Source organism: Ricinus communis, chromosome 7, assembly GCF_019578655.1.
Source record: "Ricinus communis isolate WT05 ecotype wild-type chromosome 7, ASM1957865v1, whole genome shotgun sequence".
Lineage (NCBI taxonomy): Eukaryota > Viridiplantae > Streptophyta > Magnoliopsida > Malpighiales > Euphorbiaceae > Ricinus > Ricinus communis.
In genome coordinates, this window is record NC_063262.1 from 24,441,283 (window position 1) to 24,458,785 (window position 17,503).

A 17,503-nucleotide genomic window follows, 5' to 3' on the forward strand; every position below is an offset into this window, starting at 1 on the left:
GCAGACTAGACATGCATTGATGCTAAATGGCCATTTCCATGAGCAGAAAAGTTTTGGTAGCTATTGGAACGATGACAAGTGGTTGGAAGAAATGTATCGATGTACTATCTCTGATTTATTACTGCTTACTTATGTGCACTGATTGCTCGGCAGGAACTTTTATTTCTTTACCATCTCTATTTATGATTTGCCAATACGTACTTGGCCCATGTTTGACTATGGAAATTTCTGGTTTTCTTTTTTCTAAAATTTTCATCTCAAAAATGAGAACGTGGCTCACATAAGCATAACCAAATTACAAGCACCACTAGGAGAAGGCCGGCCAAAACTATCTTTCCACAAATGATTTTGGTACTCAGAAAATTGATAAGTGATGAGACTATATGGAATTAATTCAACGTTAAATAGACACTCAATAAGTCCATAAATTAAATTTTGTAAGGAAGTACAACCCAGCAAAATAAATAAAAAATAAAAGCGTCCTTTCTCTTCAAACTCACTCGCTCTAGAATTGTCCTATCATTATAACACTACCCACCCTTTGGGTTTTCCCATCAGGCTATTATAATTTTCCTATCAAAAATTATTTTAGAAATATTTATTAATTAGTTTTAGTATTATATAACTTAATTGATATTACTATTTTTAGAATTAAAAATTTATTATATAATTAAAAATTCTTTTATTATTGAATTTAATATTAGAAATATAATCTAAGATGTTATTTTCTAGAATTACAATTATTATTTAATTAAAAATTTAATTTTTTTAGTTAATATAATATTAAAATATAATTAATATGCTAACTTTTAGGATAGAGTTAATATCATTATTTAATTAAGAAACTATTTATTAATTAATATAATATTAAAATATAATTAATATGTTATTTTTTATGATTAGAATAAGTGTATAATTAGGAGTGTAATTTAGTAATTAATAAATTAATAGAAAAGTTATAAAGTTACACATGAGCTTAAATCTTATATGTTTACGTGTAAAAAATTAAGCACAATTATCATCACAATCAATCAATTTTAAATTTTACAAATCTCTCATCAAAATCTTTAGAACTAAGTATTGCCGAAAGATGCAACTCCTTAAGGAGATTTCAACATAGCTTTTTTTTTTTTTTTTTTCTTCTTTTACTTTTTATTTTCTTTCTTATAATTTATTATTTCTTCTCTATAACTAGTTTTTAAAAACAATAGATAGAAAAAAAATATATAAAAAAAAGTAAAAATTAAAATATTAAAATTAAAATATTTTTTAATGAATAAAATTCAAATTTTTAATACTGGAAATTAATTACCTTCACAGTCACTGTTTTGCTAGTGCACTAATGGAAATTCAGTCGCACAGTGTAAGAGATGACATTGATTTTCTCTTTTCTTTTTTCTTTTTTCAAACATCTGAAAACTTCACAAGAAAAATTGGAGTACAAAGAAGTAATTACCCTACTAAGACTACAAGGGTCAAATTGATGAACTTAGACTTATCATCCATATATATATATTTTTTTATTAAACTTTTGAAAAATATTTTAAAATTAATAAAAAATATTATTTTTATTATATAATTTTTTAGAAATGTTATTTAATTAACTTTTGACATGTGATAAATTTTTTATTTTGACATATGTATTTATTTTTGACACATGAAATTCAAGCTGATATATGGTTTTATAATTATCTCTATTAATTTATTAATTAATAAGTTACATTCCTAATTAAATAATAATTCTATCCTTAAAAAATAAAATATTAATTATATTTTAATATTATATTAACTAATAAATAGTTTTCTAATCAAATAATAGTATTAATTCTATTATAAGAAATAGTATATTAATTCTATTATAAGAAATAGTATATTAATTATATTTTAATATTATATTAACTAATAAATTAATCTTTTAATTAGATAATAATTCTAATTCTAAAAAAATAATATCTAAAATAATATTTTATATTATATTCAATAATAAATTAATTTTTTATTGTATAATAAATTTTAATCTAAAAATAGTAATATCAATTATATTGATAGTATTAATTCATATAATGTAGAATTAATTAATAAATATTTAAAAATATTTATATATTATTACACTAATAAAATTTTAAAAAAATTAAAAAATATATTTAAAATAGTTAGTTTTTATTATTTTTAAAATATTACTAATTAATATTAAATTTTAAATTTTCTTTTTAAATTATATCTATCAACCTGATTTTATAATTAAAATAATAATAACGGTAATGTATTATATAGAAAAACTACTATTATATTATATTATAAATTTGATAAATAATAAAAATGCATAAGCCCTGATTTAAGAAAAAAAAAATCTAGCGTATATAAAAATGCAATTTGGAGCCTGAAAAACACACACGTTGGCGGAGATCATCCTTCTGCTTTCCATGGATAGAAGAGATGAGAAATCACAACGTATTTCTTTCTGTAGCACCCAATCAGCCGAATACTCTCATGACTCGAAGCAAAGCATCAAACAAGAAAAACAAGGTTTAAAATAACAATAAGCCACGACAACCACCACACTTCCTTTAGCTTTGGAAGAGTGAATCAGTCATGCCAATCGATCTATATAGGATCCACCACTGCCTTCTTTCCACTACAACTCCAACCACTTTTCCTTTTTCTTACTCAAATTCGTCAAACGAAACTCCAGCAAGCTCGACGGGTGGACAAAGCCACATTTTGAAGTCCAGAAAAGAGTAACCCTGACATCAGAACTATGAACACTAACACATGAATTAGAGGTTAAACAGAAGAAAATATAACATTTACATAAGAAAGGGAATGCCAAAACAGCCACCCTTGCCCACTGCCGTCCAAAAAAACCATAAAAAAGAGAGATGACATCACATTCACAATTTGATCTACTGTGTTCAAGAACTTCAATCACACTTAAAGAAAGACGTACTAAGAAAAATAAAAAAACATATATTTTACGAAATTATAATGAACAAAATTACAAACTTCTCAACCAAATTCCAGTACATAACAAAGCAAATAATGACTCATAAAACTGAAAATACACCATCTGAAATACAAAACTTCCAAAACAAAGTAACATATATGATCAAAGTAGTACGTAACTGAACATAAAATTAACCCCATGCATGCATGAAGCGTAATCAAGGATGAAGAAGAGAACCAGCACCACCATCAGCACAATCTCCTTTACCGCCACCGATACCACCGCCAATACTTCCACCAAGTCCACCAATGTTGCCACCAATACCGCCGCCACCAATACCGCCACCACCAATGCCGCCACCAAGACCATCACCACCAATGCCTCCACCAAGTCCAGAACCACCGCCGAGCCCACCAAGACCTCCAAGACCACCACCACCACCAGCACCACCAACACCAGCAAAACCACCTATCCCACCATATACAATGAAATTCTTTTCGTCATCGAGGCCAACTGCATTAGTGCTTTCTTTAGGCACATTTCTTGCAGCTGCATCATGAGCAACTGAAAGAACAACAAGTACAAGAATGTAATGCCACCTTGCCATTTTGATCTGATATATATTACTCTCAATCGATCGTACAAATTCTCTGAAAGGTTATCAGCGATCTTCTGCTATACTTTCTGCCATGGTCCGGATGACATTTTATAGTAAGAATCCGGTTGTGGGGGACTGTTTATTGTATTAAATTGCATTAAATGAATCCATATGGTCTCTCGCCTCTTCAAAGATGGGAGTAGATATATATTGTCTATAGAATTTATTACAGATCTCAAGATTATGAAGGAGAACTAATGGGAGACATAAGAAATGGATGAATACATAAAGTAATCTAGCTTTTTATCTTTTCTTTTCTCTCTTGAGATGGAGAGGATGAAATCATATGTGAAGGGAAATAAATCTTGCCACTATTGATCAAAAGGAAATACTATTTGTGAATAATTATTTGGAATCTATTAGTGCACTTACTGATAATTTTAGTTTGAAAATTAACTCTGAGTTTAATTAACAAATAAATATTTGTGGGTATATTTATATATATACTTTTATGCTAATATATACAATTTAATTAGACAAAGTTTGAGCAGTACGAGTAATTAATCAACTCTTTTGCAAGAATCTCCTGGTGGCATCGTCTTCAAGAAATGGTCTTGTTTTGATGGGTACACTTATAATTAATGTAGAATTTTATTTAACTTTTGGTCTTAACACTCTCAATACAAAAGTTTGAAAATAAAATTTGCTAACAATTTATATTTATTAGCACTAAATCATTAGAAAGATTTTTAATTTTTTCCTATTCGCAGGATGAGAGTGCTCTTCATGATCCAATGATGGTTATTTACAAAGTAAAATTTATTTTTAAGAACCCAAAGTCACTAATAGGAGAAAGATCTTCATTTTCTTTAAGTTGGTAGCCTTGACTCGGTTTCATTTTCCAACTTTCTCTTTTTTAGAAGAAATATAGATATTCCATTAATGAGAATTGATAAATACATCTTGATATAAAAGATAAAAATAAACATCAAACATTAAAAAATACATGTAAAGTATTTTTAATAATCATCAATCGTATTGATGAATCAGTAGATTGCAATTCTGCATAAAAAACACTTCATTCGGTGGCACTAAACTATATATCGACTTTGTAAATATTTTTTACTGAGTCGGATTGCTGAATATCATATTTAATTTCATTTTTATTTTCATCACTTGTATAGAAAGAAAACTTAATAATCCGATAATAGAGGACTATAAAACTCCTATAATAAAAGAATTTAAAATCTCATAATGGAGAACTACAAAACTCTTAAAAAAATACTAAAATTTATTTATAAAATTAATTAATAATAATAAAAAAAAAAGACCCCACCGATCTAAAAGTGATCGGTGGATCAAAAAATAAAATGTTGATGAAAGATAAAAAGAAAAATAAGAGAAAAAAGAGAAAAGCCCGCTAGAGTTTTTTTTGCAGAGATAATTTATTCTTTAACCTTACCGTCCAAAATAAATCAAATATAACACTTTTCACTATATGTAATTCTCTTATTGAAAGTTAATCATGTTGGCCTTCCATTTATGTAGTTGGGGTTCCAAATTCCAATATATGCAAAAGTTAAAAGAGATTAATTGCTTGAATATTATCAAACTTTATACTTTATCAATTTAGTATTTATATTTTAATTCAATTTCATCGATTAGTGTTTTTTCTATTTACTGATCAATTTTAATAGTGTGGCAGTCGAAGCTATACATGGCTGCCACTTATAATCCATATTATTTGTATAACAAAAAGTATACACATCCTAGTCGATTCTAATTTAATTAACTTTAGCTTTACTTTAAACCTTAATTTTTCACTTTACACACATCTACCTCTTCTTTCTTCTCACCCCTTGCTTATTGCTTTCCATTAAAATATCAAACTCTTTGTCAATTTCTATTGAAGATTGAATGTTCGTTCATCACCAAATCGTTATTTTGGAAAATGGAATACTAAATTTTTGTTCTTAATTATAGCTGCCAAGAAGTTGCTATGTTAAAAACATCATGGATTGATGCAAATTCATGCGTTTTGTTTCTTTGAATGTCAAACATATGGATGAGTTTCACTTAGTGAATCAATGTTTAATATAATCTCTCATTTGGGTTTTTTTCTGCTTTGTTTCATTTGTTGGGTTTTACGCTTTTTATTTGTAATTAGGATTAAATTTGATAAAAACTTTTATTATTCAAATCACATCAGTGGCAACCACTTATAATTACAGTGTCACGTCACTAAAAATTGATTAAAAAAATAAAATAACATCTATCGAGAAAATTAAATTATAATTTAGACACTAAATTAATATATATTAAGATCTAGTATTGAATCTAAAATAAAGTGAAAGATTAAATTAAAACATTCAAGCAATTAACCCGGTTAAAAGGCTTGATGGAGATTCCCAAACAAGGATATAAATGTTGGTAGTTGGATATTTAAGTACTGAAAATGTAATTCCATGACAGTGGATCAAGACAATTAATTGGGAGTATATATGAGAATGGTCTAACTTGAGTTGGGAGTCTCTTCTTTTATCATCAACCCAAATTGATCTAACAGTCCAAATGGGGCTGTTAATTTTATAATGAGTAGTAAGGAATAATTTTCTGCCATCATATACATAGCAAATATATTATTTTATAGGAAGGAGGTACTTCAACAAAAAAAGCAATATATCGGAGCACAATAAATTATAAACTATATAATATAAGGATATCATTTCATTGCACTCGTCATAAAAGCAAAAATTTATTTAGTGCACAAAAAAAAAGACTTGAATTTATACTTCTCATTTTAAAAAGTAACTCTGTACAACTTGAGTTAGATTTCAAAGTCCATAGCCAGTATTTAAGTCTTAAAAAAGAAATGGAGATTAATCAAAAAGAGATAAAGTGGTAGAGCTGGAATCTCTCAATTCTGCAACTCTATGTATGATTGTCCAACATGACATGCCTCAAATATGACCCGACGGGAGCTAAAATGCAACACTACAGTAAAGGAGAATAGCATTTTCTGTCCTTTGGGTTATATACATGCAAGGAAGGGTTGCACAGTACTTTACTTTCTTTGAAATCAATTGTGAAGCACCCTAGGGCATGTTCGGATCATGGACCTATAGTAAAATTTAATCCATGACTCGTTTAACCTGTTACAACAACCCTGTAACGCTTGAAGTGAAGCATATCGCCGGAGTAATTTGACATATTCTTAAATTAAATACATTCGAAAAGGAATTTGCTTTCTTTTCTCACCCACCTTAACCTGGTATGTTTTTTTTTTTTTAATCTGCAACTTTAAAGAAAGATCTCAACCATAGCTGTCCCACCAGCTACATGTTTATGCACATGCAGAGAGAGAGAGAGAGAGAGAGGCTGTTGGTGTATAAGGATGACAGCTTGCTTGCTCATTGATAGATAGAATTTGCTGGAAGATTGCAGTGTGCAAAGGGCTGTTGTGCCTATGAGTTAAATGCTTTGTCAGAAAGTTTGCTTGGCATTATTATTACTATCTCTCAGCTATCTATTTCTAAATCTGTTCATGTCCACCCCTTCATTGCCCAATTTCATCCACCGCATCCTAGTTTCTTTTTCTTTGATTTTTGGATTAGACGTTTTATAATTAGTCTTTCATGTAGGTAATCTTTCTTATTAAGTATTAACTATACTGTCAGATGTACAACTATTTATAGGTTTAGATATTCGTACGACTATTTAACTGAAATTGCACTTAAGATATTCTTATTTGGAAAATGATAAGTGAAATGATTCATTATGTGAATAGTTTAATGATGTATCCTACAGTTTTATTACTTAAATCTCTTATTACAAAATGGAATAGACATCTATCATTTAACATAGTTATTAATAAAGTATGATTTATTTTATTTAAAGAAATTTTTTATATAATTTCAATTTACCGTGTTAATTATAGACAAAATCACTTGTTTATTAAATTTGTTTAATTGATTTTATTTTAAAATAAAATCATCCTAAAAAAATATCTAGTTGTATGTTATAATAACTAATTAAATATTTGCAAAATATCCCAATGAACCACTTAATTTTTTAGGACGAGTCTCGGAGATGCAATATTTTTAAGACTCAGTCTGGCTAATTAAGTATAACATACATCTGATCTAGCTACGCACATAAGACCGCCCTGCAGTTCAGCCCGGTCTTACTAGTGTTTAAAAATAGCTTTAGGCTTTTAATCGGCACAATATAAATTGAGGATGACATTAGCACTCTGAAAGCTTGGTTTATTTGTCACATAAAGATATTCTATGTTTTAGCTTCCACTCACCTGTTCCTTTAACGGATTCAAAGAGGTCACTCATCCTGAAATTTTTCTAATTCAAGCACGTTTAATTTTAGAGTTCCTACAACTCTACAGCCAAATAACTAAAAATAACTTTACAGCCAAACAACTAAAAACACCTCATGTGCTATCAACTATTTTCCGTTCCATCTCAATGCGCAAGTTGATTCATTCATGTACCTTCATATCTAGTTCGTCCTCGAACCACACATCTACTAGAGGAGTCTTGTTCTACCATTTGTAACGATCTAGAATCAGATTATATGAGATATTATCTGCTTTGGTCACACTGGCCTCACTATTTTGTCTCTTTGTCGGATTCAAGAACTTCCCAAAAGGTCGACCATTTTGAAATTTTCCGAACCAAGCACGTTTAACTTTAAAATTACTATAACTCCACAACTAAACAACTAAAATATCCTTCCATGATTAGTTCTAACTCTTTATATATATTGCTATCAACCATTTTTCAGCCCATTTCAATATGCAATTTGATTCATTTATGTTACTCCATATCTTAGAGTGTTGTCATTCTAGAAATCTGTCAGAAACAGCTCATTGTCCAAACATTCTATTCTTATTCCAACATCCACTTTCCACCTCATCGGACCGTTTTTCTAGGCCAGGCTGATGCAACCAAGGATGCATCTAAGTCAACTAGCATGGATCCATTAGCCTATGGAGGACCAATGACACAAGCAAGGAGTAAAAAGTTCAAGCAAGCCTTAAATTCTTACTTGGAGAATATTTTGAAGATGGCTAATGATGATGCTTTTAATGAAGATAACAACGCCTTGAAGATAGTGACATTAATTGCTATTAATGAAGCTTAAACTTCTCGTCATGGAACAATGTCAAGGTCAAAGATCAAGGATCAAAATCAACAGGTTTTCCTAGGGTTTCTAGAAGCATTGGGCCGCACATTAGGGTTTCTAGAAGCATTGGAGGTCTCACCTAACCCTAGGGCAGCCACCACTTATGTTTAGAGAAGAAGGCAGCCACACATTAGAAGTCTTTTAGGGTTTGATTCTTTATTGCTTATTTCTTAGTCTTTTTTAGGGTTAGAATCATTTCAAGACTCTATAAATAGAGCTATGTATTTCGGCTAAAGCACATAAGATCAATATACATTTCTGAATGAAGTTTTATTTAAGTTGTTAACTCTTAATCCTTAAGGTGTTCCTTATTGAATTTCTTGAGATTAAATTAACTTGTTTGATTTAGTTTCACATCTACATGTTTGATCAATCAATTAACTTTTTATTAGTTTCTTGAGTTGTTTGAACATTCTTCATCTATTTATAAATAAAGGGCTTAGTAGTTCTATTGCTAAGTTTGTTAGTTCCATAATCAATTGTAAACTTTCAAGTTAGATTCTGGGGCGACAAATTCGAACTTATTGGTAAAGGTGCTTCCTCTTAAATAGGGAGAGCATTTATCAGTTTGATTTTCTCACTATTACTTATCTTGGTATTTGAACGTATCCGGTTCGAGTTCGTATCATTTGGTATCAGAGCCAAATTTGTAAGTTGGTTTACCTTCTTTTCAATTAAGAGTCTGTCTTCTATTTCATCTCAATTTCTGTTCGCATCATCATAAGAAAAGAAATATACTATTTTCATTGCTGCCCGCATACCAGGGCAGATTTAAAAAAAAAAAAGGAACGGAAAACTAACCCTAACCATTGGTGTTGGGAAGTTCTTGAAGAATTGATTCATTTCGCAATTCTTTTAATTGATTGGAGCTGTTCGTCATTCTTAAAATTCTGATTTGGGTAATTTTGTTTGTTTTCTCCTAAGAAGCTTTTCTTTTGGGTTAATTGAGTCTTGTTCGATTAGTTGTAAGCTTGTTTTGTTCACACGCTTATAATTCATTTTATTGATTCACGAGTGTTCTATTGAACTTCAGAATTAATAAACATTAAGAGGTTGTGAAAAACTTGTTCTTGTGATTACTAGAACAATTTGATTTAATTTCTATAAGGAATTCAATTCTTTATGAGTGAAACACGTGAGGGAGTGATCTTTTTTTATTTTGCCTTTGACTATAAGAAGCCTCTAGAGTATAACACTTGATCACGTTTTTTTTATTTTCTTTCCTAGTCTTTTGGTTTAACCATGTCATCTGAACCATCATTGACTTTGAAAAATTTAGATTATACATTGAGAGATGTAGTAGAACATATGACAAAACAATTTCAAAAACAAGATGACAAATTAACTATGTTATTGAATGATATGCCTAAAACGTCTAAAGGGGATGGTTTTGATAATGACCAAGAAAGTGAGTCTAAAGGGTCTAGACATAATCTCCAACCCAAAATTAACACTAATTTGGGTAGCATTAAGATGAAAATACCATCTTTTTATGGTAAGAGTAACCCTGAAGTTTATTTGGAGTGGAAAAAGAAGATTGAAAGGTTTTTGAATGTCATAACTATAGTGAGTCTAAAAAGGTTAAACTTGCTGTTGTTGAATTTTGTGATTATGCTGCCATTTGGTGGGATCAATTGGTGAGTAGTCGTAGGCGTTATGGGAAACACAAAATTGGTTCATGGGATAAGGTTAAACGCATTATGCATAAAAGGTTTGTGCTATCGCACTACCAAAGGGATTTGTACAACAAGTTACAAAATCTAGTACAAGGTAGTAAGAGTGTTGAGGAGTATTGGCAATCTATGGAGATAGCTATGATTAAAGCCAATATAGATGAGGATAGGGAAGCCACAATGGCAAGATTTCTGCATGGTTTGAATCGTGATATTGCTAACATAATTGAATTGCAGCATTATGTAGAGATGGAGGACATGTTGCACATGGCCATAAAGGTGGAAAAGCAATTAAAAACCAAGAGCAGAAGTGCTGCCCCTAGCTCAAAATGGAGTAACGCATGGAAATGGTGCTTCCTCTTAAATAGGGAGAGCGTTTATCAGTTTGATTTTCTCACCATTACTTATCTTGGTGTTTGAACGTATCCGGTTCGAGTTCGTATCACAGGCTCTTTCTCATTCTCTAATCTTGATATGATATGTAATTTCTGTACTATAGTCTAACTTAGATATCGGAGTTGAATCGCCAGAATTCACCATCCATTTTGACCGCCTCTTCTCTTCTTTTATTTTGGAGATCCTATTAACTTAGGGCCTTTCAAAGTTCACAAAATTTATCAATTGCGTCTATGAGAACTGAATCTACAACAATTTGGTATCCTATTAATACTTAATAAGAAAGATTACATGTATTAAATTTTGTGTTTATTTATTCTAATAACCCTCTCTCATTTTCTTTCTCTTGATTATTCTTAGTGTTATGGATAAGATAACTCATATAATGCATTAGATTTTGATACCTTAAGAAAGGGATTAATTGTATTTTTCAGGTTAGGTAATTTGTAAATTTTAGTTTAATTGCAAATATACAAGCGACAGTTGTAATAGAGTTAATTTGGTTTATATTGGCGGCATTGCTTAGTGAATGGAAAGAATGAGATGAAGAAGATGAAGAAAGTGAAGAGGAGCAAGAAGAAGATCGAGAAGATTGGAAGCTATGGATGATCTAATACTATGTAAATATTGTGTGTTACATTAGTTTAATGAGCTTTAGGATAAATATTTATACAGAAATTAAGGATAGGAACTAAAAAAGTTAATCTATAAGATAAAATTATATGAATTTACATAAAATAAAATAAAAATTAACTAGATACGAGTTGTCTTATTCTGTTGACTAACTAGATAGGAGATCAACAAATGATTATAAAGTGAAATCTAGTTTCTTGGGCAGTTAAGAAACAACCTACAATGGCAACATCGTCTGCTGAAGGTGATTACAAAGCTTTAGCAAATGTTGCAGCTGAAGCTTATAGTTGTCTTCCTTGCTTAAGGAAATTGGGTTCGTACCCTTCCCATCCATTTATGATGTGATAATATAGGTGCAATATGTTTTTATTCTAATTCAGCATTTCATGATTTGACTACCATTTTATTTGAGAAGGTGTAGCAAAAAAGGGAGTTTCATGTTCGTTTTCTTTCATCTAAAGATTAAACCGTTGATGTTTTTATCAAGCCAGTGCCTACAAACCGGTTTTTGGCCTGAGACTATTGCTTCAGTTAATGGGAGCTCCAGCAATGGCTTGACAGTGAATTAGAAGATTTAAACTTATTATGGTATGTTCTACTTTGGCACGTAATCACTAAATTTCTGTTAATTGAAATTTATGTATTTTTCAAAAAAAAAAAAACTTATCGGGGTGCATTGTTCCTTATACAGGCCTATCTTGATGGCCTTTGAGTTAGAACACTTCTATAACATAGCATTTAAATTAAGCCCATGAAAACTCTGAAACAATCAGTTAAAGAAATAGGAATTTTTGAATTTCATAACACAATCTTGGGCAGTTGGGTATTTATAGGCCTAGCTTGCCAGACTCGAAATCGACCCAATTCTTTGTTTGCAAGCTAGTCTTGTCCTGTCTGACTGTCTCCCAAATATTTAACAGTTCATGACATAATTTAGTATATAATTTTTTCTTTCTTTTTATAAAAAAGACATGGTGTCATGATTTCAGGTAGATGACAACATAAAAAGGAAAAAGAAATTAAAATTAAAACTTACTATAAAGGATGGGTTGTCCAAAATTTGATTAATCTTCAATAAAAATAGAAAAATAGAAATTAAAAGAATTATAAGAAATATTTCTTGAAAGTATTTCATAAATTATTGACGGTTTCAGTGTAAGAAAAAAAATGTTTAAGCTAATATGTTTTAAAGGAACCCATTTATTATGTCCAACTAGTACTTCAGTTCAATAATTAAATCTAGACTCAATTGTCTCATAGGATTTATTGATAATTATATGCTGTCGAATTTGTACATTATTTGAATTATATACATTCTCAAGTTCAAATGAAACTGGCAACCAGTTTTTGCTACTAGAATCGGGACTATCACTAAAGACAATTATTTCTTGTAATTTGGCTAGACTATCGAATCAATGATTTAAACAAAACCAAATGAATTCCCCTAATCTAACTCCATCATCTAGATGCAAACATGAAAAAAAGAAAGGAAAAAGAAAAACATGAAAGTCAATTTCTTGATCACAACAAACAAACCTATAATACTGGGTCATGCTGAACTTAAGCAAGAATTTGCAACCACTAATGGGAGACCAAATAGCTAACTTCACATCACAAAACGTAAAATGAATCCACATGGCATCCCCACTTGCATTCTTCAGACATTTACTTCTCATATATATATAAAGGAACCTGTCAGGATATGTAGACACTCATAATCCAAAAGAATCCATAAAATCAATCTCCTAACCCTATTTTCAGAAAGCAAATTGATAATGGCAAGCCTACCCTCTTTAGCAACAATTATTCCTAAGTGTGGCCAAGTTGGTGCACTAGTTATGAAGAGCCCATGGAGCTCTAGGGTTTTCCTCCCTATCACAAGAAGGCATTTTCAGGTATCTAAATTTAGATTTTCACCTGATTTCATTCACATTATAGAACTTTGTTTATAACAGTAAGTTGGTATGTTAACTTTGTACGAAAATGTATGGCAGGCAACCACACGTAATGAGGAATCAAATGCGTATGATAAGGCTTCCCAAGCAACAAAACAAGGCGTTAATGAAGCAAAGAATGTTGGCGAAGATGTGAAAAACAAGGCTGCTTCAGCTGCTGAAGATGTAAGCATAATTAGGAATATTAGTTATTCCAAGCAAGATAGGGATAATACACTGAGCCTATATAAAAAAAATTTCATAAGCTGTAAATGACATTTTTAAAATTTTTCTAAATTAAGAACTATATTTTTATTTTAAAATTAAAAAATTTAGATTTACGGCTAAAAAAGGTATTCCAAATAAAAGGATGCTAAATTCAAACTGAAAACCTACAAGCCAAAACATTAATTTCGTTAAACGATTCATGTGTAATTTAGAGTGATTATGATAATTGTTCTGTTATGTGACAATTAATTGAATCAGGTAAGCAAGAAAGCAAAAGAAGTAGCAGGAGAGGCATCAAAAACAGCACAGGATGTGACAGAGAAAGCAAAGCAAACAGTGGAAGGCGCATGGGGATCAGTTAAAGACACCACACAGAAGATCAAAGATACTGCTGTAGGGTTAGCTGAGGAATCTAAGGAATTCGTCAAAGAAAATGCTGACTCTGTCAAGCGCAGCATGAACAGCAAAATTTGAGCTCTTTTCTAGAATTTGAATTTTTATTAATCGAGTCAATTTTTTTTAAAATATTAACAATTATATGCACCAACATCTAAGTATGTAATATGATTCAAAAACTTATTGCATTCCATTTTATTACTAAATAAAATGTTATATTCTTTGTCCGTCGGATACACTTATAGCAAGTGTAGGTTATTTTAGTTTAATTATATTGAAATTAATATAACATCTAAATGGAATTTTGCTGAAAAAAATTAAATATTTTAAAATAATTTAAATGTATTTAAAAGGATCAATTAGATCAATACAAATTGGATAATAAACATAAACTATTAAACTACTTTTGTTAATACAATCTTAATAATTTAATTGGTACGTATATCTAATTTGTACTGATTTTTAATTCACATGCCGTAGGTACCTATTTCATGGCCAAAATTGATATGGTTGTAGGGAGAAAAAGGAGAAGAAAATGTTTCCTATGATTCAAACAATATTGCCGAAAAGCAAACCCTTAGATCACACGTTAGACCTTATTGATGAACTCGACTCGAGGTTGGTTGCGCATGTAAAATTTCTTTAAAAATAAATAATATCCTAAATTTAAATGAAATTTTAAAATAAATCACAGGAAATCAAAATTACTTTTACTTACATCTTAATTGTTACACGGTAACTCTTTTCACAGTCATACTCTTAATAGAAATTAATATTATTTTTGTCATTATTATTACGAGAACACTAGAACTTAATAAAATTGGAGTCACTAAAATTCTTATTTTGACTTAATTATCTCTATTATATAAGTGATATAGAAGTACAAGATATACTTTTAATATATAACTCTAATTAATAGATTATGGCCAAAATTAAGTATATACTTGAAGAAGAAGGAGAGATATGAATGTAATTTTTAAAACTGATATTATAATAAGAAAGTCAATAGTTTTAATATAATTTCAATAATAATTTGTCAATACTAAGGATAATAACTCTCAAAGATAAATTATTATAATTTCAAAAATATTTTATTTTTAAGCCAAGAAATCTTAACTTGTTTAGAAGGGTTTATTTAGTTTGAATCCAATTTTCATTACTGAGTGCAGAAATAAACTGTTAGTCTATGAGACCATGCCTTATTCGCTCATCTTTTGGAAACTGAAGAATTGCTATCAATGTTTATATGGACTGACGTGTCCAGCCTGGCCTGCCCATCACATTTAAATTTATGTCAGTCCAGAAGAAACAAAGTAACTGGTAAAATAAATGTTTATATATTAAAAGAGGAAGAAATAAACATGAATTTTAATACTTTTTTTTAATGAAGATTTGAATTAAGGGGGAGACGGACGTGGCAAAACAGGATTGAATTAAAAAGTAAGAGATGGAGCAGGGAGCCATGTGAACAGCCCACCATACTAGTGAAAATGTACGGAAGATAATCCGGAGAAAACCATAGCGACCAATGATATCCAGACATGATGAGTTATGGTACACGTGGAAGAGAGTTAGAAGTCTGTCAGAGAAGAAGTATGCTTGTTGTGGAGTGGAGGTATGTGAATGCAGGCCAGCTCAGCAGAGGGAAGCGAGAAGAGGAGGGAGGGAGGAGTTGGAAAACGGAAGAGAAAGGCGATTGGCAGAGAGAGAGAGAGAGGGAACAAAGGCCAAAAAAGGATGACGTCCGATAGGAAATGGAGACGTAAAGTATTTTGGCAGAAACAAAATGGAAGGTAGTGGAATGGATCCGCCGTTTAGCCCACGAATCCAGACAAAACACAAGAGTCGTTTCCTTTTTTTTATAATAATAAATGTGTAATTTAAAATCTTATTCAAAAGGATATATATTTCGCCAAGTTAAGTCTGTAATTGTTATTTTATATATTTTTATATTTAATTTTTGGTTTTTTATCTACAGTAAAAATATTAAAAAGGTTATTATACTTAAATGTACCATTATTTAATTGATATAATGCAATGACATTAAAATAAAATTGAGAGCCAAATAAAAAAAATATAGTTATATATAAATAAACAGTAACCATTAAATTAAAAATATTTAGTCTCCTATATTAAAATTTAATATTATTTTTTTAGATATAATAATTTACTATTCACCACAATGTCAATATTGATATTGAAATCTTAATTGAGATTTTTTTTAATATGATAATTTACCATCCATCACATTTCCTATTTTCTTTTTACTATTAATTTTTCATCATTTTTTCATTTTTTATGATTTTCTTATTTGTTTAATCTATTATTCTTTTCTTTCTCTTTTCTAGGTTCATTCTTTATCGTTCTCTGGCCTGCTTTTTCATTTCGATTCTTTTATCACTGTTTCTTTTCTTTTTATTTCTCAATTTTTTCATTTCTTTTTTCCTTTTTCTCTTTTTATAGTTTTTCTTTTTTCTTTCTTTTTATTTTTTAATCATTTTTCTCTATTAATATTTATTTTATATCTCCATCTTTTCCTCCTACTTAATAATAATAATAATAATAATCAAAATCAAAATTGACTGGACATTAACAGCAATTAATTTAAAAAAAATCAATTCAACACTAAAATAAAAATAAAAATATTAGCCAAGTAATTCAAGAATATTATTTTAAAAAATGAGAAATAAACAAGAATTAGAGGCAAACTTTATATTTCCTTTAAAAAATAACTAATTTAAGACAATTTTAATTCCCGTTGCTCACTTCTCAATAAAGTATAAATCCATCACTAATAAATTTATCCTCGCCCTTAAGTTAGCAACAGAAATTTCTACCACTAAATTAAAAAAATTATCGTTAATTTAATAAAAAAATAAAAAAAATGCATTAGTAAACCATTTGCGAGATTAGTTAGTAAGGGACGTATGAAAATTGCTAATATATTCATCGTAGTATGAAACTTAAAGACATGAGTCATTGGATCATCTGAAATGTTAAAGGAATCGAAAGCTGGTAATTTTAGTATAGGGAAGAATGAATGGATCTACAAGTTTATTCATCTCCTATATAATTCTCGTTTCCTGTTCTTTAATAACATTACTCATCTCCTGTATAATCTTTTTACATTTTTCTTTTATTACGAGTAATCTTGAGCTTTGGCAATGCTTGATGTTAAATCTCTATATCTACTGTATTTGATCATGACTTATTCTCCTAATTTCTCATCTTCTTGAATTCTAAAAATGCTGATACTCCATATATTTTCGCCATGCCCTTTCCTATCGATTGAGCTTGGCATAATGCTTCTTGATTAAAATATTTGGTATTGAAGGAATGCTACCTGGAAGAATATTACATAGAGGAACAAAACGCTACTATAGGAGGTTTTCATTTAGATTTGAGAATGGAATAGTTACTATTTGTGTAGCGAGGTGGTCTATTCTTGTCAATAACCCGGTAACGTTGGGCCTTGATGTGTGTAGTAAATTCCTGGATTTTG

The 17,503-nt window shown here is 29.7% G+C and overlaps 3 protein-coding genes across 3 annotated transcripts in view; 2 read left to right on the forward strand and 1 right to left on the reverse strand.

Moving 5' to 3' along the window:
- Positions 1-17,503, forward strand: part of LOC8262764 (B3 domain-containing transcription factor ABI3) — a gene marked incomplete at its 5' end in the record, with an annotated part of 32,827 nt that overhangs the window by 10,154 nt on the left and 5,170 nt on the right. The window contains 1 exon segment of the mRNA NM_001323705.1: positions 15,432-15,440. Within this exon segment, the coding sequence (NP_001310634.1) occupies positions 15,432-15,440 (9 nt within the window).
- On the reverse strand, positions 2,948-3,647 carry LOC8262767 (acanthoscurrin-2). Its single transcript, XM_002521094.4, has one exon. It carries the CDS (start codon positions 3,549-3,551, stop codon positions 3,162-3,164), a length of 390 nt encoding a protein of 129 aa, XP_002521140.1. The 5' UTR covers positions 3,552-3,647; the 3' UTR covers positions 2,948-3,161.
- Positions 13,144-14,228, forward strand: LOC8262766 (uncharacterized protein At4g13230). Its single transcript, XM_002521093.3, has 3 exons — positions 13,144-13,338; positions 13,438-13,563; positions 13,864-14,228. Exons 1-3 carry the CDS (start codon positions 13,219-13,221, stop codon positions 14,077-14,079), a joined length of 462 nt encoding a protein of 153 aa, XP_002521139.1. The 5' UTR covers positions 13,144-13,218; the 3' UTR covers positions 14,080-14,228.